Source organism: Panthera tigris, chromosome E3 (assembly GCF_018350195.1).
Source record: "Panthera tigris isolate Pti1 chromosome E3, P.tigris_Pti1_mat1.1, whole genome shotgun sequence".
NCBI lineage: Eukaryota > Metazoa > Chordata > Mammalia > Carnivora > Felidae > Panthera > Panthera tigris.
In genome coordinates, this window is record NC_056675.1 from 24,741,685 (window position 1) to 24,765,312 (window position 23,628).

General features: G+C 43.0%; 1 protein-coding gene across 1 annotated transcript; it reads left to right on the top strand.

Moving 5' to 3' along the window:
- Positions 1 to 3,077: 3,077 nt before the first annotated feature.
- ZP2 (zona pellucida glycoprotein 2) lies at positions 3,078 to 16,233 on the top strand. The gene is made up of 18 exons (XM_007084109.2): positions 3,078 to 3,585; positions 3,679 to 3,767; positions 4,711 to 4,794; positions 5,181 to 5,275; positions 7,096 to 7,248; positions 8,048 to 8,089; positions 8,243 to 8,407; positions 9,160 to 9,256; positions 9,358 to 9,539; positions 10,360 to 10,486; positions 11,153 to 11,340; positions 11,424 to 11,515; positions 11,618 to 11,742; positions 12,118 to 12,307; positions 13,665 to 13,800; positions 13,875 to 13,971; positions 14,566 to 14,649; positions 15,567 to 16,233. Exons 1-18 carry the CDS (start codon positions 3,428 to 3,430, stop codon positions 15,710 to 15,712), a joined length of 2,250 nt encoding a protein of 749 aa, XP_007084171.2. The 5' UTR covers positions 3,078 to 3,427; the 3' UTR covers positions 15,713 to 16,233.
- Positions 16,234 to 23,628: the final 7,395 nt, after the last annotated feature.

Sequence of the window (23,628 nt, forward strand, 5' to 3'; positions counted from 1 at the left end):
TAAACTGTCATTTATAAGAACTGCATTTCAGAAGGAGGGCACATGCTCAAATGAGGCAACAACACTGCCTTGTTATGCATAACAACTTAAAACTCCCTTCAAGAAATGCCTGGTGATGAGCAAGTAAGAAGTGACCTCAGGACCATCAGGTAGAGACCCACTCAGAGAGTAGAGGGAATACCTTGTAGTCATTAGCACAAAGAGTGCTAATGAAATTAGTCGCGAAGGAAGATGGCGGCGCAGGAGGACTTAGATTCCACCCACACCTGCCTAAATAACCCAGAAAACCGCCAGAAGACTAGCAGAACGGATTCTCTGGGACCAAGTGTAGATGAGAGGCCCACGGAAGAGGGTAGGAAGGGCAGAGAGGCGGTGAGCGCTACACGGAGAGCTGGGGCGGAAGGGCAGCCCACCGGCAAAGCAGAGCCCCCGAGTCTGGCTTGCAAAAGCGGAGGGGCCGGACAGAGTGTGTTCCGACAGCAAGCGGGACTTAACATCTGGAAGGTTATAAGTTAACAGCTCTGCTCAGAGAGAGGGAGGGCTGGAGGACAACGGGAGGGAGAGCTGTTGAGCCCCTGACGACAGAGCTCAGCTTGGCAGGGAACAAAGGTGCTGCCAGCGCCATCTCCCTGGCCCATCCCCCAGCCAAAATCCCAAAGGGAACCAGTTCCTGTCAGGGAACTTGCTTGCACTGCACAAACACCCAACACTGTGCTTCTGCGGATCCATCCCTCTGGCAGCGGGTCTGACTCCCTCCCGCTGCCGCAGGGCCCCTCCTGAAGCGGATCACTGAATTGGATGGAAAGAGCCTAAATGTCCATCAACTGATGAATGGATAAAGGAATTGTGGTTTATATACACAACGGAATACTACTTGGCAATGAGAAAGAATGAAATATGGCCTTTTGTAGCAATGTGGATTAAACTGGAGAGTGGTAGCCTAAGTGAAATAAGTCATACAGAGAAAGACAGATACCATATGTTTTGACTCACGTGGATCCTGAGAAACTTAACAGAAGACCATGGGGGAGGGGAAGGGGAAAAAAAAAGTTAGGGAGGGAGCCAAACCACAAGAGACTCTTAAAAACTGAGAATAAACTGAGGGTTGATGGGGGGGTGGGAGGGAAGGGAAAGTGGATGATGGGCATTGAGGAGGGCACCTGTTTGGATGAGCACTGGGTGTTGTATGGAAACCAATTTGACAATAAATTTCATATATTAAAAAAATAAATAAGGGGCGCCTGGGTGGCTCAGTAGGTTAATCGGCCGACTTTGGCTCAGGTCATGATCTCGCGGTCCGTGAGTTCGAGCCCCGCGTTGGGCTCTGTGCTGACAGCTCAGAGCCTGGAGCCGGTTTCAGATTCTGTGTCTCCCTCTCTCTGACCCTCCCCCGTTCATGCTCTGTCTCTCTCTGTCTCAAAAATAAATAAACATTAAAAAAATAAAATAAAATAAAATAAATAACATTGAAAAGAAAAAAGTATACCCTAAAAAGAAATAAAGAAATAATAAAGAAATAAAGAAATAAATAAAAGAAATTAGTCTTTGGTGTACTCACCACCTTTACCAGTTCCCACAGTGGTCCTCCTTCTCTCCATGCCTCCTGCTCAGGGCTTTTGTGCTGCCCCTTAGTCTCCCAGAACCCTGAATTTGGGGCTGGGATCAAATCTGTCCTTTCCAAGGCAAGACCTCCTACTTTGGAGAAAAGGCACAATATTGGTAGAGAAGCGAACCTGGGGGTGGGGCCTGGGAAAGTGGAGTGACACATCAGTCTCTGAACCTTGCTTCCACACTGCATCCTCTACGGCCTTCCCATCACAGTCTTAACAATCATGGTAGGAAATTACCTTCACATTTGCAGAAAAGTTGTCACTTTTTGGAAAATATGCTTCAGAGAAAAGGAGTAACTATTGCTACCATGCCTCTGCTTGGAATCTAAATCTTCTCACTGTCTCTAATCCCAGAAACCTGCTTATCCTGGCTTCTGTTCCCTCTCCCCAATTCCATATAACATAATGGGTTAATTCCCATTGAAGAAGTTGACCACTAACAAACACTCATTTTCGTGCCTTCCCTCCAAGTATGTGCCAAATTTTCCCCATCATAAGATTCACCTGTGCTTGTTAAATAGTACATTAACTCAGGACCCTCCCCTGGAGAGCCCAATTCAGCAGCTTTTGGGTGAGAGCCTGGAATGTGTGCTATTAATGAGAGCCCCATGTAATCCTTTGATCAAGAAAGTTGGGGAAACACTGCTCTAACCTACAATGGTATTTCAGACACCTGTAACAGGGAGTGGAGATTACCCCTCAAGTTACACTACAAAGACAACATCATAAATCAATAATTACAAGTGCCACCCCGCCACTTGCACGGAATTTGAACATGGCTGCAGAAATCTAGGTATCTCAAATTGCAGTAAGAGATGCTGAAAATATCTTGATTGGGCCTTACAAAATCTGAGTCCTCAACCTGGCTCTGACACTCAGTTGTTAATAGGTTGGGCAAAGTTGCTTTGCCTCAATTTCCCCATGTGTAAACTCCCAATTGGTATGCACTATGACATTATTATTTAGAATGTTACTCTCTTTGACCCAGAATTTCTACTTACCAAGGGTTAGCCAGGGGAATATACAAGAATGTCCATGGTATTATGGTTTATGATGATGAAAAGTTAGAAGTCTTTGTAATGTCCATCATTAGGAATAAACGCTGATTTATCTAGACATTGAATACTATGCAATCTTAAAAATGGTAATGGAGATCTTTATGTTTGATATATAAAATGCCCATGTCATGTAAAGTGGTAAAATCAGGTTACAAAACATTACCTAAACTTTGATCCCAGGTTATTGGTTTTTGTGTGTGGTGTTTGTACAAAGAGCCCATAAAGCTATATATCTAAATATTAGCAGTGGCAAGATTACAGGTGACTTTTTCCTTTTCTCTATATCCTTCTGTAATTGTCTGAATTTTTGCAGTTAATTTAAATTTTTATACTTGGGGGAAATAATATATCATCATTTTTTGTAAAGGTACTTCATGCACATTGCTAGGGTAGTGATAACAGCCAGGAAACTAGGCTTACTTAAAGGAAAGGTTTGTTACTTGAAGATGGTATGAACAAGAGATGTTCTTTCTTCAATAAAATCCACCACCCTCTTTCACTCTACACTTGAGTTGTATTTTTCCCAAAAGATACTAATTTTGCCCAGTGTTATGGAGAAAAACACCAATTCATTCACCTGGAGCCAATTTTAGTGACCTCTGGTTTCATGGCTGGCCCACAGAGAAGCTGGTAGAATAACCCAAAGGCAAATGTCAGGAAGGGCAGAATTATGCTTCCTTTCAGGCCTTCCAGAAAGTCCTTCCTGTCCCAAATCTCTCCTCTCAGGTGAGAAAGCTGGAGAAAACTCAGGTGCCTCCAATGGGGAGAGGGTGGGGTCATGTTCTATGTTCTGCTATAAAAAAAGCACAGAACAACCCATCCCTCTATCTGGTTGATTTGGTGATACATTTGGCCATGGCTTCCAGACAGAAAGGAGAGAGTGGGAGTCCTTCAAGCTGGTTTAATGCAGATTGGAGGTGAGTAATTCTGGCAGCAGAGTAGGGACAGACACAATGGCCTTGTTTGCTGAAGCTCATTCCTCCTTAACTCTCTCCCCAATCTCTTTCTAGCACCTACAGGTCACTTTTTCTACTCTTCATCCTCATGACTTCAGTGAATTCCATAGGTGTTTTGCAGTTGGTGAATCCTGTCTTCCCAGGTATGTCTGTTGGGTGAGGGGAAATGCCCTTAGCATCTTTCAAACAGGTTGCAGCTAGATGGCCAGGGAACATTAACATGGGTCACAATCTCCACTCACCCCGTTTCTTAGTTTGATCAAGTCAGTAGATTTTGCTATTACTTACCCATGACTTGGTATACTAGCTAAAGAAAAGATCTTGCAAAACACCTACACTAGGTTTTATTCCCTTACTGCCTCAAGCTTTACAGTACCCCCAAAACAGCAGAACACAACACTAAATCCCCATCTTTAAGGGTAGTCCTTTTCAAACACAAGCTTATGCTTAAGGAAAGCATCAACATGACAGACAAAATTGGAGCTGCTCTGCTTATGAGTTTTTTAAACTTTCACGTGGGCAAGAGGATGTAAAATAGCATATTATAGGTAGAATTTAGCCTTTAAAAATTGTTCTTGGGCTTATGTAGGGTGAAGTTTTTAAGTTTAAGTAATCTCTATGCTTAACACGGGACTCAAACTGAGGACCCTAAGATCAAGAGTCTTGCATGCTCTTCTGACGGAGCCAGCCAGGCACCCCATGTTGGGCATTTTTTAAACTTCAAGTTGAAAAGTCTTTAGATAGAACATTTGTTCTCCAGCTTTTCACAGACCTACCATCCCCACCTCTGTCAGCATCATTGTCAAGGTTCTAGCCTGGTCCCTGTTCTGGGGCCTATTCTGGGCTTAACTTTGGAGAGTTCCAGAAAGCCCCAGGCATTTAATTGACAACTTCCCTACAGTTGGTAACTTGCATTTTAGTTATGTTTTTGCCACCAATCTGTGAACTCCCTGAAGGTAGGGGTCAAAGTTTTCCTCTTGCAAGTGGTATTCTTCCCTGATGCCTGTTGGAGAGGTGGCTCCACAAGTTTAGGAATCCTGCCTCCTGCAGCTCAAGGAGGCCCCAAACTTTTCCTTTCCTTTTCAGGTACTGTCACTTGCTATGAAACTAGAATGGCAGTGGAATTTCCAAGTGATTTTGGCACCAAAAAATGGCATACATCTGTGGTGGGTAGGTAATGTGTATATTCTTATCTTAGTCTTAGTAGAAAACTCTTGGTTCAAGGCTAGCCCTATTTTTCAGGTGAGCAGAGTACGCAAACTTTAAAGTAACTGACACCCAATTCCCATGATGCCACAGGGGTCCCTGATTTGCATGATTCCAGTAAGAGTGAAAGACCTTCTCTTGCCTTAGAAACCTGTCTTATCTCAGAATTTCCTGAGAAATCTTTAGTAGCAAACCACAGCATCTTTTAAAGCTTGGGTCCTATCACCCATCTGGGACAATAAAAAGTAAAATGATGGAGCTTAGAAATGGATTGATACTCTTGGCTATGTAGCTTTGGTTTACTTTGTTACTGTAATGTACTTCTTGGCAATTTGCTCTGGCTTCTATAGATCCCTTTAGTTTTGAATTGTTGAACTGCACTTACATCTTGGATCCAGAAAAGCTCACCTTAAAGGCCCCATATGAGACCTGTACCAGAAGAACGGTAAGTAATAGTTTTGAGGAGTGATGGTGGGAAGTAGTAACCTAGTAGTTACTAATAGTAACCCTACTAGTTAAGGATTTGGCTTTAGAGTAGAGCAGTTACTCTCAATCAAAGGTGGGTGGTGGTGGTGGTGGTGGTGGTGGTGGTGGTGGTGGTGGTGGTTGGTTGGTTGGTTTTTGTTACTATTTTGGGGGGTTGGGGGGAGTTGTTTAGTTTTGTCTTCCAAGAGGACATTGTGCAATGTTTGGAGACCTTTTGAAGACCTTCCTGGCTGTCACAACTGGTGTAGGGGGCTGTCTGCCACTGGCATCTAGCAGGTACAAGCCACAGTTGGTGCTAAAAAGCCTACATTGCACAGGGTGGCTCCCTTTAACATGGAATTACCAGTCCTGAAATGTCAATAATGCTGAAAATGAAAAACCCTGAAGTTAGGGCCTTGGTATGAGTTCTGGCTTTGCCACTCTCAAGTTGTGATCTTGAGCAAGTAAGCTAACCTTTCTAAGCCTTGGCTTGCTCATTGCAAAAGGGGGATTATGGTACCTTTTCTACAGGGCACCTAAAAATTAATAAGATACAGATGAAGAACTTGGCACAGCAGTAAGATACAACAAATGTTTAAAATGAGATATTCTGATCAGTAACCTCCATGGGCAACTGAAGGCTATTTTGGTGCTGGCAAAGAGCACTGCTATGCTATAAAAACAGGTGTTGGAAGGCAAGCAGCAGCTGAGCAATAGGGTTTTCTCTATTGCCAAGCAACAGTACTGCCCAATCAAGGTTATTGGGAGCAGTAAAGGAAACCTGTCAAGCAGCCAAGAATCACTTGGGGAACTTTGTATACACTTAGTTCATTGATCTAAGTTGATGACTTAGGTCTAAGGTACATTTTAGAAATCTGCATATTTAACTGGCTACTTGATCCAACTCTGCAGTGAAAATCTCCAGTAATTAATTTTTCCTTTCGGAGATGGCCTTTGCCAACTTGCAGAGAGGCTAGAGTTTGCTTTAGACCAAGGGTCTGCCAACTACAAACTGTGGATGGCCACATTGAGCCCATGATGTGCATGTATGCATGTGTGTGATAGTCCTTGAGCTAAGGATGGTTTTTAAAGACTTAAAAAGTACATGTTAGGGGCGCCTGGGTGGCTCAGTCGGTTAAGCGTCCGACTTCGGCTCAGGTCACGATCTCACGGTCCGTGAGTTCAAGCCCCGCGACGGGCTCTGGGCTGACGGCTCAGAGCCTGGAGCCTGCTTCCGATTCTGTGTCTCCCTCTCTCTCTGCTCCTCCCCTGTTCATGCTCTGTCTCTCTCTGTCTCAAAAATAAAAAAAACGTTAAAAAAGTACATGTTAGAAATTGTATGTGGCTTTAAAATCCTAAAATACTTATTAATAGTTAATAGAAAAAAGGTGGCTGTCCTTTGCTTGAGACTGAGTTCCCTAAACGAGGGGAAAATACCAAAGATGGCCCTGTCTAGCACCCAAACAATGGCTGATAAATACGTGCTCAATATTTGTTTGACTTGGGCAGAGGTGCCAAATTAGCTGGAACCACGATATTCAAAGGTAAATGTCAAATCAAAACCTGAACTCTAATCCCTGAAGCTCAATAAACTATTTTCTGCCAAGACAGGAGTCTTAACTAGGCTATAGCTAGTGCTTTCAAATATCCTATCTTTGTATAGGAATGGTTACTTTTCAGAACCTGTGGTACTAGTAACCTCAAGAGTCTGGCCATTCAGCTGGATCCAATGGTCTTCTGGAATCACCTTTCCCACCAAGGTACCAGCACTTACTGTTGTTGCTATGCCTTTGTACACAGCTTGGCCAGCACCGGATGATCATCAGACTCAAGGACCACAATGCTGCTTCAAAACATAACAGTTTGATGTATCAGATCAACTGTCCAGTTATGCAAGCAGAAGAAACCCATGAGCATGCAGGATCCACTATCTGCACAAAGGATTCCATGTCTGTGAGTGAAGCAGACTGATGGCTTCTCATGGTTACTGCAGGGGAAATGTGGTGGTCTACACAGAGCTGGTGTTAGGAACAGGATCAGGATTACAATCTGGTATTCACCACTAATTGATGTGGCTTTGGATTCATTTCTTGACCATATTGAGTCTTAGTTTCCAAGTCTTAAGCAGGGGACAATAGTACTTAACTCAAAGGATGGCCCTGAGAATTAACTGAGAGGGTATATACAGTGCTCAGCACATCATATACCTGGCAATAGAAAGGATTACATTGGTAGCTGCAATCACATTAAAAAACATATGACAAACTGAATGCCCATGATGTGCCAGGTTCTGTGCCAGATGCTAAGATACAGTAAAAAAGCAAAATAGCCCAATCTCCTACTCTGGGATTTTATAGTCTGACATAACTAATATCAACAATGGGAAAATAAATTCATCCTTGATTATAACAATGATAAAAAGCCATGACTTGACTGAATGCTTGATTTCTGTGGACAAAGGGAAAAAATGAGCATCTAAGAACTTAGTGTCCCAATTGAAAACTGGAAGAGAGTTGCGATCTTGCAATTGCTTTTGGTCATCGGAAGCCTGGAGATGAAATGATGTCTAAGGGCACAGCTAGTTTTCATGACTGGACTGGTGCCTCTTCTTACCCCACAACCAGACCTCTTGGTAGAAGTACACAGCAGTTGCTCTGGGTGTTCTACACATATTGACAGGTGGCATGATTTCAGAAACCTTCTCTGCCAAATCAAAGCCTCACATCATGGTTTCTTTTCTTTTTCTTTCCAGTTTACCTTTAATGTCATTCCTGGCCTGGCTGATGAAAATACGGTATGAAAGTCACCTGTTAAATGACAGACCTAAGTAACCTTTAGTTCTAGAGTAGAAGTGACCTAACTTCAATCTTGACTAAAATATTAAGTAGACAAATAGTCTTGGAGTTAAGGTGAGCACCAGCCCTCTAAATCAAACTTGTATCTTTAGGATACCAAGAATCTGATGGGATGGAGCATTGAGGTTGGTGATGGTACAAAAGCCAAAACTCTGACTCTTAAGGATGTCTTGAGACAAGGATACGATATCCTGTTTGATAACCACAAGATCACCTTCCAGGTGTCATTCAATGCCACTGGAGTGACTCACTACATGGTAGGTATGAATCTTCTTGTACCACCACCAAAGGACAGACCAATATTCAAAGTCTAAGCATGGTCTCAACCATGTCTTCAAAATAAATGAGAATACAATTGATAGAACAGGTATCTTAATGCCTCCCATGTGCTAGGTGCTGCACTGAGTATGAAAGATAAAAGGGTGAACAAAACAGATGTGTTCTTCCCATAGATCTATCTAGATCTACTCTATAATGTGATCTAGGGTACCATGAAGGTCTTTGAGGAATTAAGATGTTGTTGTTACACATCATAGGACAATGATTGATTGTAGAAATTGGTGCTTTGAGGGCCAACAATGAAGACATGAAGTTAAATGAGTTAATGTGTGAAAGTACTTTAAACAGGTCCTAGCAGATAAGCGCTTAAATGTCAGCCATTTTAACAAGAACAGTCCTGTTACACAGAGAATATAAACAGATTGCTGAGTTTTACAAACATTTCCTCTGAATGCTGTTAAGATAAAACCAGCTTTTGTTCACATCTGCCTAGGAGTGATGTATAGGTCCTACCAGTAGACAATACTGACTGGCCAGAGGTTAGGAGACATAAGATTTAAAAACTAGAACATCTGATCAACAGTCATTGGACAAAAGGCTTAAATTCTATTTGGGCCAAAATAGTGCCCAATACTTGAGTATATATTTGCCCTGATGACTCCTAGAGCATTTGTTAGAAATTCAAGTAAACCAATGTTGGAAAAACGTTCTCTCCCCACCCCACCCTCAGCAAGGTAACAGTCACCTCTACATGGTGCCTCTGAAGTTGATACATGAATCTCTTGGGCAGAAGATCATCTTAACAACAAGAGTGCTTTGTATGTCAGGTAAGGCCATGACATACAGGAAGGGGCAACTCCAGTTGTGGGAGACACTGTTCTAGGGGCTTAAAGCTGATCATGGGCATTGTGTTGGCCATTCGTTCTAGATGCTGTGACCTGTAACGCCACACATGTGACTCTGACCATACCGGAGTTTCCTGGGAAGTTAAAATCTGTGAGCTTTGAAAATAGGAACTTTGCTGTAAGCCAGCTGCACAACAATGGGATTGATAAAGAAGAATCAAGTGGCTTGACATTGCACTTCAGCAAAACTCTTCTCAAAATGGAAGTACGTTCCTATCATGAACAGTTAGGCTTAAAGGAAGCCAGACTTGAAGCACAGTCGTTAAATAACCCTGATACAGCTCATGACTTGTCCATAAACTGTCAGTAGAATGGATGCAAACTCGAAGGCCTCATTTGATCACTTGGCCTAAGCGAATTCTCCAGTAACTGAAATTTACTCTGAAACATACAGCCTCCTAAACCGCTGCAATGGAAGTATTCCTATGTGGGGTTTTTTGTGTGTTTCATTGTGTGTGTGTGTGTGTGTGTGTGTGTGTGTGTGTGTGTGAGTGAGTTTAACTCAGCTCATCGAACTGATTGTAAGTTGTTAATGATGACCCTCCTATGCCCTACTAAAAGCAGGACAGTTTGATCCAAACAAAAGTGTCCTGAACTGTTAACTTGGAGGCCAGTCTTGACTGATGGAATTGCCAGGGACACCAGAGAGTCATCTTAGGTTGGGGTAGTGTGTTTCGCAATAACATCTGACAACATTTGTAGAATGCTTGATTAATCAGACCTAGCTTGGCAGAGCACTCCACTCTTTGGAATTTGATCTGTAAATTCAGGCTTCAGTGAAAAGTACAAAGAGCATGCAGAGCTGGGTATTTCAGGGCATGAGTTTAAAGCAATAAATTTCCTGCCTAGGAAAGCATCCTGATCTGGAGAAGTGATAGGATCTTGCTTGTTGTGGTTTGAAGGGAATCCAGATTAATTCTAGAGTGTGCCCTACAGGTATTCAGTGTACTTCCTTCCTGTTTCACTGGGACTGTTGTGGGCCCCCAAGGCTCTGGCTGCTAATTGATATTCTTCTCTCCTTGCAGTTCTCTGAAAAATGCCTACCCTATCAGTTGTACTTAGCTTCACTCAAGCTGACCTTTGCCTTTACACAAGAGACTATATCCACGGTGCTTTATCCTGAGTGTGTCTGTGAGTCACCAGTTTCTATAGGTAAAAACATTTCCAAGAAAAATGCTTTTCTACAGTATTTCTCCCTTAGCCTTTCTGTAGGTCAGAATGGGTATAGAAGTTAGGGCTCTGTATTGCTTCTACTGAGGAAACTGATCAGATCAGAAATCTTAGTATAGCTACTAAAACAGCATCCTAAGTAGATAAGCTCTCCAAAAGACAGTGATAGGTACCTGTATGTATAAGGGATCCATGTTTAAGTAGCCTGGATGTATTGTGGTCTAGGAGCCTGAGTCCACCATCTAAGTAAGATTGATTCAAACCTGTAACTATAAGGGCTACAAAAGTTGAAAAGACTTCCCCCAAATGCTGATAGGTGGCTCAAAAACAGGGAGTAAGTATTTCTTCAGTATTGCCTCTGCCCCTGTGCTACTCTTACTTAATAACCTGTATCCAGTCCAGCCAATAAGAAAACTAGCTCCTGCATCCACTACCCTCCATCCTTGCCCTCCCCAAACCACTCAGGATTTGTGAGTCTTGAAATAAGGGACATGATGATACAAGGCATTACACTTTAAGCTATAATCTGATCCATGAATAACTTGAGCCCCTCAAGGGTTTCTCCTAGATCTCCTCATCCACTCTTCAATGTTGGTAAATACCATTCACCTGGCAGACAAACTACTTTAAACTCTAACCACCATCTAGTTACAGGTGACGTGTGTACTCAGGATGGGTTTATGGATATAAAGGTCTACAGTCACCAGACAAAACCAGCTCTCAACTTAGAAACCCTAAGGGTGGGAGACTCATCCTGCCAACCTACCTTCCAAGCTGCATCTCAAGGGCTGATACTGTTTCACATACCCCTGAATGGATGCGGGACAAGACATACGGTTAGTGCTGGCAGACTATGGAATGCTAGGGCTTGACTTCAAGGTCACTTGTTAGTAGCTTCTAACCTTTATCCCACTTTAAGTTCAAGGAAGGCAAAGTCATCTATGAAAATGAAATACATGCTGTCTGGGCGGATCTTCCTCCAAGCACAATTTCTAGAGATAGTGAATTCAGGTATGATTAAATTGCTACTTGTTAAGCTCCAGATGAAATTCAAGCAGGATCCTAACCTAAAATTCTTCTGTACCACCTTGCCCCTCCCCTAATGTCTTACAGAATGACAGTGAAGTGCCATTACAGCAAAGGGGACCTGCTAATAAATACCAGAGTCCAAAGTCTTCCTCCTCCAGAGGCCTCAGTGAGGCCAGGTCCACTTGCCTTAATCCTGCAAACCTACCCAGGTGAGATGTTACAACCTAAAAAATCTGCTTGGGGCACTTAGGTGGCTCAGTTGGTTAAGTGTTCAACTTTGGCTCAGGTCATGATCTTACAGTTACTGAGTTCCAGCCCTGCTCTGCTTACAGTGCAGAACCTGCTTTGGATCCTGTCTCCCTCTATCTACTCCTCCCTTGCTCACCTCCTCTCTTTCTCAAAAAAAAAAAAAAAAAAAAAAACTGAAAAAATTTTTTTAAAAAACCTGCTGAAATCCTTTGAGGTAAATCTTCCCTAACCTGAACTTTGTGATGATGCCAGACTAATGGAACATTAGTGATGCTTTAGCTCCTATTGAAACCATCAACCACTTGAATACTGAAGAGGTCTCAATTCCATTTCAGATAAATCCTACCTCCAACCTTACGGGGAGAAGGAGTACCCTGTGGTGAGATACCTCCGCCAACCAATTTATCTGGAAGTGAGAGTCCTAAATAGGTCTGACCCCAACATCAAGCTGGTCTTAGATGACTGCTGGGCAACACCCACAGTGGACCCAGCCTCTGTCCCCCAGTGGAATATTATCATGGATGGGTAGGTATTCTCTATAGATAAGGTAGCTCAGCTAATCAAAACACCAGTGAAGAGACTCCTGGCTGGCTCAGTACAGCATGCGACTTTTGATCTCAGGATTGTGTGTGAGGCCCGTGTTGGGTGTAGAGATTACTTTTAAAAAGTTTAGAAAAAAAAGGCCAGTGAGAAGATAAAACCCTCTAGGGTTTCAGAAGAGTACTAGGTCACAAAAGTGCTGATTTTGGTACTCATTAGTAACCAGTCATTGGTCCAATAGGATGATATATTTTGCTCTTAACCTTGAATCTAAAAGAATGGGTTCCTCTTCAAGGATGCCAGGCTCTAATACTCTTGATCTAGAAAGAAGAGATTGCCAGTTCCTATTCACCCATGTTCCAAGCAAGGTGCTATGTACTCAGCATGCATTAGTTGAATCTCCTCACGCTATGAAGACACTAGCCACCCCACTTCGTGATAAATCCCAAGCTGGCTGCTTAAATGATTAGCCAAAATAAGATGTAGTAAATAGTGGGATTTAAATGCCTATCTGACTCAATCCATAATGCTCTGAAGCTGTGACTAGACACATGTGAATTGGTGGCTGTCCTCCCAGCTCTGCCCTCAAGGGTCTTCATCTGTATAGAAACCATAGATTATCTTCCTTGAAGCCCTTATAATCTGTTCCTAAGCTCTTAAACTCCAGGTACACTCTTGGTCCAGGACTACATGTAGCCCACCTAACATAAGATTTTCTCTACAGCTACCAACCTCTTGTATCATCAGAGGTAAAATAGTAGTTCTCTACTATTTTTTTAGTGTTTTATTTATTTTTGAGAGAGGAGAGAGAGAAGTGAGGGGGGATGGGCAGAGAGAGACACAGAATCCAAAGCAGGCCCCAGGCTCTGAGCTGCCCGCACAGAGCCTGATGAGGGGCTCAAACTCCTGGACTATGAGATCATGACCTGAGCCAAAGTTGGTTGCTCAACCAAGTGAGCCACTCTGGCACCCCAATTCTCTACTTTCCTTGTCCCTGATCTATACTAACTGCCTGGGATAAAATAGGTACTCAGATATGTATGGAAGGATTAAGCCAATGTCCGATGAAAACACACATATAAAACTGGAGGTTCTTGATAAGTTTAGCTGGCAAACAAATAGGTACTTAAATTTTATTAATGCACGTTTGAAAAACAACTAGCATATACAACTCCTGACTTAATATTGGTGGAGATGCGATGTCAGAAGTAAATAAAATGTACAGAAAGAAGGTAGAACAATTCTGAAGGTGTTTGAATACACATAGCTGAATAGGGGCAGATGCTGAGTTAAACTTCAGGGAAAATGAAGCTGATAATCTTTGCTGATGTGTGCCTCCTAGCTGTGAATACAACCTGGACAACCACAGAACCACCTTCCATCCAGTTGGCTCCTCTGTGACCTATCCTACTCACTATCGGAGGTTTGATGTGAAGACCTTTGCCTTTGTATCAGAGGCCCAAGTGCTTTCTAGTCTGGTAAGTGATTAAGTCACCTGGGACAGGTCAAAAGTGAGTGCATCAGTTCCACTTAACTCTTCTTCTATCCCCAGGTCTACTTCCACTGCAGTGTCTTAATCTGCAGTCGACTGTCTGCTGACTCCCCTCTGTGTTCCGTGACTTGCCCTGTGTCATTCAGACACAGGAGAGGTACTAACTTGAAGTCCTTGTTGCCATGAGTTGTCAAAGCAAGACTGGTCTTTATAGAACTAGAAACTAAGAATAAGGGCTTTGGGGTGCTTGGATGGCTCAGTTGCTAGAGCATGGAATTCTTGATCTCAGGAATGTGAGTATGAGCCCCAAGTGTGGTGAAGAGTTGACATGAAAAAAAAAGTTAAAAGAAAAAAAGGAGGGGCATTGATTGAGACTCTTCATTCAGTTCCAAGAAACCTTCTTAGCCCAGTCTGCCCTACCAATAGAATAAGACTGAGATGACCAGTTCTTGATAAGACTATGGGCAAATTTGGTTTTATACATGGACTGGAGCCTGATGTTTTGCAAACAGGACTCCCAAAAGTTACTATGCTGGAGTCCAGGTTGACTCGGAACTTAATCTTTGAATATTCTTGGAGATTTCATCCTATTCTTACCCTAAGGTGTATGTCCTCTCCTGCAAAGGTGGGGAAAACCCACATAGAGCAGAGGACTCGATGGAGATGTGCTCAAAAAAGTCCATCAACACCCCTCTCTACTACTGGCTATTCCAGAGGTCAGACAGACACAAATTCCAATTTCTCCCTCCAGCCACAGGCACCACTGAAGAAGAGAAAATGATAGTGAGTCTTCCAGGACCCATCCTCCTGCTGTCAGATAGCTCTTCACTCAGAGGTATGGAGCTAAAGCTTAGGGTACTTCCTGAACTCAAGTTCATACCTTTTATGTTGAATTTAACCATACATGAGTAATACATGATTATAGTAATTCTAAGCAGTGAAAGAATAGGAGTATCTCTTCCTAGCTATACTTGATTAAGTCTCTTGTGTACTCTTCCAAAAATCCCCCTTAAAAAAAAATCTCTCTTTAACACAAGTGGAATCATATTTTCTACCTGCTTTCTATGATTTTACACTTACTTTAAACACTTAAATCTGTACAGAGAGCACCTCACAGCTAACAGCTACATAGTACTGCATGCATACAGCTGTAGTTTAGCCACAGTCCTCAATCAAGGACCTGTAGGTTACTTCGAGCTCTGTCAATAATGTCACAGTAGAATACTCTTAAATCTTTGCCAATTAAACAAATTCAGGATATCTTTCTAGAAGTGAAACTATGAGATCAGAATGAATGTGCCTTACTACTGCCAAATTTGAGTCTGTACTAGACGGTGTTCCTGGTCACGTCCCATATCCTCATCGCAAATGGTCTTAATTTTAGGCTTACAATTGGAAATTGCAAGTTTCGTTAGGGACTTAAGACAGTGTAAGAAAGTGTGCATCTTTCTACATCTCTATGAGAATCATCTCTATGAATGCCAGAATGTTGGTTAGACTGGAACAGTAAGATTGTTTCCAGGTGTCAGCCCACCTGATTTTAGTTTAATTAAAGTTAGTAGGAAGTAGGAGCAGCAGTGGGACCAGAGAGAGGAGGAGGTTAGCTCAAAGAGTAAGACTAAATACTCTATTGCAAGCTTCCCAAAGGAGACATTAGAGGCATAATTTAACTTCTCTGGGGAGCCTAAGGCTTGAACTTAAGCCTTTAGATTTGAAATGATCTTAAGACCTGAATGTCTGCTTTCTTCCCAGATGTGGTGGACTCAAAAGGGTATGGGGCTGCTGGATATGTTGCTTTTAAGACTGTGGTAGCTGTGGCTGCCTTAGCAGGCCTTGTGGCAACGCTAGGCTTCATCACCTACCTGCGCAAGAACAGAACCATGATGTTAAATCACTAAGGATTTTCAAATAAAATGGTTGAAGTAAGCTACTTGGTTTTTACCTCATTAACCTTACAGTCATGCTTTAATGGTAACTGTAGGACCTTTCCACAATCCCAATGGGCTTTAGTCTGTGTGGATGTGAATAAGGAAATGGGTGACTTCAGTGCTTACTGTCAACGCAGCTTTGACGTCCTTAACCAAAACTGGTAGAGCCAGAGAATTAAACAGTGGCTCTTGACTACAGAGACAAGTCTTAAACCCCTCCATTCATCTATGCAAGACTAAAAGACTAGAAATCACCCCTAGTCACTGGCATGATTTTCTTTGTCTAGACGGGCAGGGAAACCAGGTGTTCCCAAGGAATTAATTGAATTTATCTAGTGTTCTGCTCCAACATTGCCTAATGGAAATTATTCCTTGAAAATTTACCTGAGAACTTGAGGTATTCAGTCACATTCTTCCCTGTACTCCTCATGCAATTCAAGACCAGCAATCTCCCTTGGAGGGATAAAATTAGAAGGTTCTAGTTTACTTAAGTGCAATTACAACATTTCTAGTCTCATTAAGACTCCACAGCTGAACACCAGCCCTTTAGCTGAGCTGGAGAGTGGCTTTCCCCGCTACCAACACATGATCATTCATTGTTCCTGAGCCTTTTTTCCCTCAGCGTCCCCTAGCTTCTGCTACGCTGCAATAAAATCAGTATGACTAGTGTTTGCTTCACACTGAAGCTCTAACAGACCATCTTCAAGATAACTAATGGAGAATATAAGTGAGTTCATTTCTATAACTAGAAAAAGCCTAGGTCTAAATGAGAACTTGTTTTGGAAAAAAGTCATAAAGCTTTTAAATGTCTGAACAGGGGTGTGCCTGGGTGGCTCAGACAACTGGGCATCTGGCTCTTCATTTTGGCTCAAGTCATGATCCCACAGTGGTGGGACTGAGGCCTGAGTTGGGCTATGCACCGGGCATGTAGCCAGCTTAAGATTCTCTCCCTCTTCCTCTGGTCAGCCCCTACTTATATGTGTGTTCTCTCAAAAGAAAAATTAAATATCTGTACATGGCAGGGAGGTGAAAACAGTGTTTTGTGGACTTCTTCAACCCTCAATTGGGAAATGTCATAATCTGGTGTTAAGTGTTGTTTCCTCAAGAAGGCTATGTATAATGTAGGTCTTATATATTGGAAGGAGGAATCCAATATTAATTTCCATTCATTAGATATATATGGTAGAACTCATCCCTGGTGTGGGGAAGGAAACCCCACACCATTATATGAAATGTCTTGTCTGTCTAGAGTAACAGAGGTTAAAAATTCAAGGTATCTCATCAAAGCCATTCTTTACTGCTTGATAAGAGAATATGGCCTTAACCTACTAATGACAAATGGTGTTAGAGTCCAACTCTTCTGTGACTATCCTGTAACAGTGTTACATATTAGAATCAGAAATCTTGCATATGCTGTACTTTGTAAAATGGCACTTAAGAGTTGGCCACTTAAGTGGCTTCCTGATCTCCCTGAGTCTATATGGACTGGGCAGATGCGGTAAGGGTCCTGACAAGGGGCTATTATGCAATAGGGTCCAATCACATGGGTCCCTATAAAAAGGGTAGATAGATCAGAATCACATCATGTCCCAAAGGGAGAAATCAGAATGACATGGGCTACAAGCCATGGAATGCAGGCAGCCTATATTAGGTGGGGCATGGCAAGCAAATATATTCTCTCCTAGAATACAGCCCTGCTGCCCCATTTTGGACTTCTGAATTCAAGTTGCAAAATAACCTGTGTTTTAAACCACTCAGTTTGTATTAATTTCTTAAAACAGCAATAGGAAACAAATACAACCTCTAATGCGTCCCTACAGCCAACACTTTGCTAGAAATGCATACATTTTACAGAAGAGCAACTTGAACCATAGTGTAGCTTGTCCAGCATATCACTGTGTCTTGATCATGAAGCTGGAGCTTCTCCTCCCTGGATTGGTCTGTTTGTGTAGAGTCAGGATCAAGGTGACCTGGGCTCCAGCGTGCCGCCACAGACTTGTTTCTGATGTTTGCCACAAATGCGCGGGCAGAACTCAGAAAAGCTAACTGGCTGTGGAACAGCTGCTAGGATGAATACTTGTTGCCATGGTAACCTGGAACAAGTATAAGAGTGATTGAAGAAAGTCACGTTCTCAACTTTGGGTGGTACGCATCCTGCCATATGTGGGGGAGGCAGCCTAGCTGTGTGGGGAGTGAGCTCAAATCCCAAGAGGCTGCTCCTTCACCCAGCGTCTGCAATCTACCTTATCCAGTAAGGATAAGCTGTAATTGTGACACAGGTCTCAGGAGGTAGATGAAGGGCATGTGGGATTCTAACACTCAGCCCAACAGTTCCATGGGTGGAGGTTACAGGGGTTGGTAATGGACCTATGAGCCTTGGGAAGTCCCCTCTAACATTGAACTTTTCTTTCCTGCCATTCGGCTGACTTGGGTGGTTTTATGAAATTTGCAGGGTTCTAGAATAAGGGCTAGAATAAGGTTTGTGTTCTAGTTCTGTCTCTCTCTTGCTGCATGACTTTGGGCAGATGGAACACAATCTCTGAGTCTACTTCCACATCTGTAAAATGGGAATAAGACTTATTTGGGGGCATCTGGTTGGCTTTGTTAGTGGAGCATGTGACTCTTGATCTTGGGGTTGTAGGTCCCAGCCCCACACTGGGCACAGAGATTACTTAAAATCTTAAAAAAAAAAAACAAAGCCTACTTGGAAAGCACGGGAGCATTCAATAAGATGGTCAATCATCAAGTTCTTGTGTATGTGATGCCCAGTCAGCATTGGAACCATCTAAATAAAACCTCAGAGATAAAATTATAAGCAACTGAAGGTAGGATATAACTATGTACTAGGTAACAGGTACTTAATCAGGCATATATTTTGAAAAATAAACATGTCCTGACCCCACTTACTAAACTAGAATCTTTAAGGAGGGGTGTCTAAGCATGTTTAGGCTCTGTGGGAGGCCAAAGAATGGCCCTCAAATATCCATGTCCTAATTTCAGAAACATGTGAAATGTTACCTTCCATGGGAAAAGAGGAGTTTGAGTACATGATTAATTTCGGGGTCCTGGATAGGGAAATTATCTGAATTATCCCTGTGGGCCCTAACTTCAATCACAAGGATCCCTGTAAGAGAGAAACAGGGTGAGATCTGACCACAGGAGGACAAGGCAATGTGACGATGGCAGCAGAGACTGGAATGATGCATAGTGAGCACAAGGGAGGAGCTACCAGCCAAGGAAGACAAGTGGACACCAGAAGTTAAATGAGTCCAGGGAAAGGACTCTCCCCTAGAGCCTCCAGAAGGAAATAGCCTCACTGGCATGCATCTTGACTTCAGCCTAGTGAAACTGATTTCAAATTTCTGACCTCCAAAATAAATCGGTTATTTTTAAGCCCCTGAGCTTGTGGTAATTTGTTACAGCAGCAAAAGGAAACTAAAGCAAAGCTGCTCCTGTGAGTCTGACATACACCCCTGGGTAAGAATCGCTGTGTTAAAGTGATTGGTGGCAAACTTTGTCACAGACGTGTTACAAACACACATGGTTGCTCCTATATAGAGTCGAAGAACATGGGAACAGTTTATCATCTCAAGGACTTGGCAAATTCAAGTAGCAACCAGCCTCGTTTCTAAACCATAGTATATCCTGGTGAAATAGAAGAATTGCAGAGAACAGAAGTCCATCCTGATGTGGAAATTTAAGTTGTAACCCGTTGAGTTACCAGAATACGAATTTCCTTTTATGGTTGTCACTACTGGGTCAATAAGCAGAAAATACATAGAGTTACATTGCTTCTGGCTTGAAGGTGGTGGTGAATGGAGAGGCAAGCCACTTCACAGTGGGCAGGAGGGCAGGACAGCGGGGTCAGCAGAAGGTAGTGTTATGTAACCAGGCTGGAACGCTGGTGGAGACACCAAGCGGCACTTGGAGATTTTGGTAGATCGGAGATTTATTTAACACCGGCGGGCGCAGAGGAGACCGTTTCTCCAAAGATCTGAGCGCTGAATGCAAGTGGGGAGGGTAATTTATAGTTGTCAGCTTCCACATCTGTGGGGGTTTTCACACGCGCAGCAAACAAAAGAAGAAGAACCCGGAGGAGGGGGTCTCAAAACTAGAGACCAGAGTTTGTTTTAGCGGCATCAGCCATTTTGGCGTACTTTATTCACTCCTCCAACAGGAGAACATGCAGTGTCCATGGTCTTGGTCATAGCAGCTTCCACCTGATGAGTCAATGGACTCCAGTGTGCATAGGGTGGGCTACTGGGTGGCAGGAGTAATGACTTCTTCTCTTGAGAGTAGATTTCCCTGCCAGAGGTTAGCATTTTGGCTAACCTTCTTGGTCCTGACCTTTGATCACAGGGCACCTGAAGAACTTTATTTTGTGAATAAACACAACTACAACAGTCATGAGTGCACTGGAACAGACAGTGTAGTGTTGGCTGCTTAATCAGAAAGGGTTTTCTTCCCCCTTTCTTTTACTGTAATACTGTGATTTATAATAAATACATATTTCGTCTTTGTCCAGGTCTAGCACAGAACTCCTGAAACCCTGGGAATCTCCTAAGTGAAGAGGGCAATCAAGGAGTCTTTTGTAATGTTAATAGACGACTTAAGGAAAGCCCCTAGATAACCCGGGAAGGGGATTTGTTGCCAGGGACACCAACCTCAAATAGACTGTAGAGACCTTCAGTCCCACCCCCTTGATGGGGAGAGAGCACAGAGGTTGAATCAGTCACCAGTGGTCAGGGACTTAACCAATCATGACTGTAAAACCCAAACAGGTGGGGATTTGAGAAGAGTAATGCTTTCAGAGAGGATATGGAAGTTCCTTGTCCTTTCTCCATGCCTCTGCATCAATTCCATCTGGCTATTCCTGAATTACATCCTTTAATAATAAACCAGTAATCTAGTAAGTGCACTGTTTCTCTGAGTTCTATGAGACACTCTGGCAAACTCATCAAATCCAAGGAGGGTCTCATCAGAACCTCCTATCTGTAGCCAGTCCATTAGGAGGAGCACAGGTGACAACCTGTACTTGTGACTGGCACCTGAAGCAGGGTGGGCTGGGGTGGAGTCAGTCTTATAAGACCTAGACCTTAACCTGTGTGTGGGATCTGATGCCACAGTGACATCAGAGAGTCACAGAATTCAGTTAAATTGTAGGACACGAGATGGTGTCAGAATTGCTTGGTGGTATGGGAAACCCCCCACCCCCACCCCGCCCTGACATACACATTGGAGTTGGTCCCAGAATCCTCCTTCTTCTCTCCCCACTCCCTTCTTCCCTAATAAGAGAAATTTGACCTTGTTCTGGAATGGGGTAGTATATCCCCCAGGGGATATACCCAGATTGGGCTAAATAATGAAGATAAAGTCTCATTCCTCTTGCAGATCAGCTACCAGCAAGCATATGATTCTGTTCAATCACATTTATTGAGGGATATTGGAAGGGGGCTTCTGTCTTTTGCTTCCTTGTTTAAAAAAAAAAAAAAGTTATGTAATTCTAGCCCCTTTTCTTCCTGCCTGTGGATGTGGTTGTGTGACATTGTGATTCCTTGAGCTGTGGCAGCCATCTTGTGACCATGAGGAAATAAACCTAATGACGCTATCTGAGAATAATGGAGTAAAAACAGAAAACCTACATTCCTGACTACTTCATTGTGTTTCCTCAATCAACCCTGGAGTCACATGCATCTTTTAAAAAGAAAACCACAGGCCCCAAAATGGAATAACTTATGCTAGGCCAAGTTACCAAAACAGAGCTTAACACCTAATCTAATTGCAGTTTCAACCTACCCCAGAAATGTAGTCTTAACTGGTAAATCAGGAATTTTTTAATCAGCACCAATGGGCCCTCTCCATTCCCCAAAATAAGATGAGATCATCTTTATCTGTGTAAGACCTCCTGCTCTTCCCCTAAGGGAGAGTGACCTTGCCGAAAACAATTTTTTTCTTTTGCTAATAACTTCTTTGCCCTACCCTCTTTCCTATAAAAACCTTCCACTTTGTACAGCTCCTCAGAGATCCCCTCTACTTGCTAGATGGAATTCATGAATTGCTTCATAAAACCAATGTGAGAAGTGAGATGATTCATTTTCAAACATACCAAATAAAAGCTGTGCTGTCTAGTTAACCATAGGTTTACAACCTATTGGAAATATGTACAAGCTGCCCACACACACCCCTCCCCACCCCTGGCAACAATGGAGTCCCCAACGCTTGGACACTTCACTTCCTGGTTATTCCTCCCCTCTCCATTTCCCCAGGCTTATTTTTTGTGGGCTCTGCAATGAGCATGTGCCAAAGAACTGAAGTTCTCTGTGTCACCTCAAGGAGTGTACATTTGTTCCAATCAGACTACATGGCCATAGGTGACTTCCAGGTAAGGCTGTCACCTCTGTAGTACTCAGCCAATGAGGAACCAGGGGAGTAACGTGCACGCTAGAAGATAAATTGCATGCTATAACTGCCCCAAGTTGTGCCTGTCCATCAGATACCTGCTCTTGCAAGAACTTTGATTGAAGCCTTGCTTCACTGTGCTCCAAGTCTCCCAGTCCCTCCTTTGATTGGGCCAGTGGATTTATTTCTCACAACCAATTAGATCTTCAAATTTACTCAGCTGAAATTTTAACAATCTTTGACGTTGAGTGAGATTCTAAGGATTCCTATTTTTAAAGGGAGGCAGTTTGTTTCTTGTAGGTAAAAAGCACTCAAAACGATTCAGGATTAAAGAACCTTTATTTTTAGGAGAATGACTATGGGTATAATTTGCATCTGTAAGAACACCCCAAGTTATATGTAAGCTGTCCTTTGGATTAATAGCCAAATTTGTATAAATCACAAAGAAGAACACCTTCTGTTACATTTATTTTGTTTTGGCTCCCACAAGGCCCAAGAGGACCAGAGTCTTGTTCTGTTCATCTTTGAATTCCCACTGGTACTCACGTGGGGAAGTGGTTGACCAAAAATATAGTACAAAGAAGTTTGATTCTATGAAAATTAGTAACAGGAAACATCACTAAAATGGAGTCAGGAAGTTTTGGCATGGGGAGTTCCCATGCCCTACCACTCCAAATCAATTACAGACACAACAGAAGAGATGAATTTTACTGTGAATATGGAACCACTCTACTCTTCCAGGTGGAAGTAGAGATGTTTTCCTCATTTCCTGCCCCCCCTCACCCCCACCAGGCAACAGTTCAACCAATGAGAAGCCACTATACTTCAAACTCCCAGTTTCCTCCAATGGACTTTTAGTTCATAACAGCCTTCCCAATTTACCCCTTCTCTCCTTAAAAAGAGCGTTCCTCAGGGCACCTGGGTGGCTCAGTCCATTGAGCTGTCCCTCTCTTGATTTTGACACAGGTCATGATCTCATGGTTGTGGGATCGACCCTGCTCTGCACTGGGCATGCAGCCTGCTTGGGATTCTCTCTCCCTCTGCCCCCGCTTGCATGCTCATGCATACATGCTCTCTCTCTCTCTCAGAAAAAAGGGGGGGGGGGCACCTGGGTGGCTCAGTCAGTTAAGTATCCAATGTCAGCTCAGGTCATGATCTCATAGCTGGTGGGTTCAAGCCCCACACTGGGCTCTGTGCTGACAGCTCAGAACCTGGAGCCTGCTTCAGATTCTGTGTTTCCCTCTCTCTCTGCCCCTCCCCAGCTTGCACTCTGTCTCTCTCTCTCAAACACAAACATTAAAAAAAAAAAAAAAAAAAAAGCATGCCTCTCCCTTGTAACCTGAACTTGCCTACAGTTTTGCTGTTTGTCCCCAATTGCAATTCTCTTTTATTCACAAATAAACCCATCTTTTTCTGGTAAAATAACTGGCAGTATCTATGAGGTTACCAATTCAAAGCAGACAGTATGGTCTCTTCGCTTCCATACT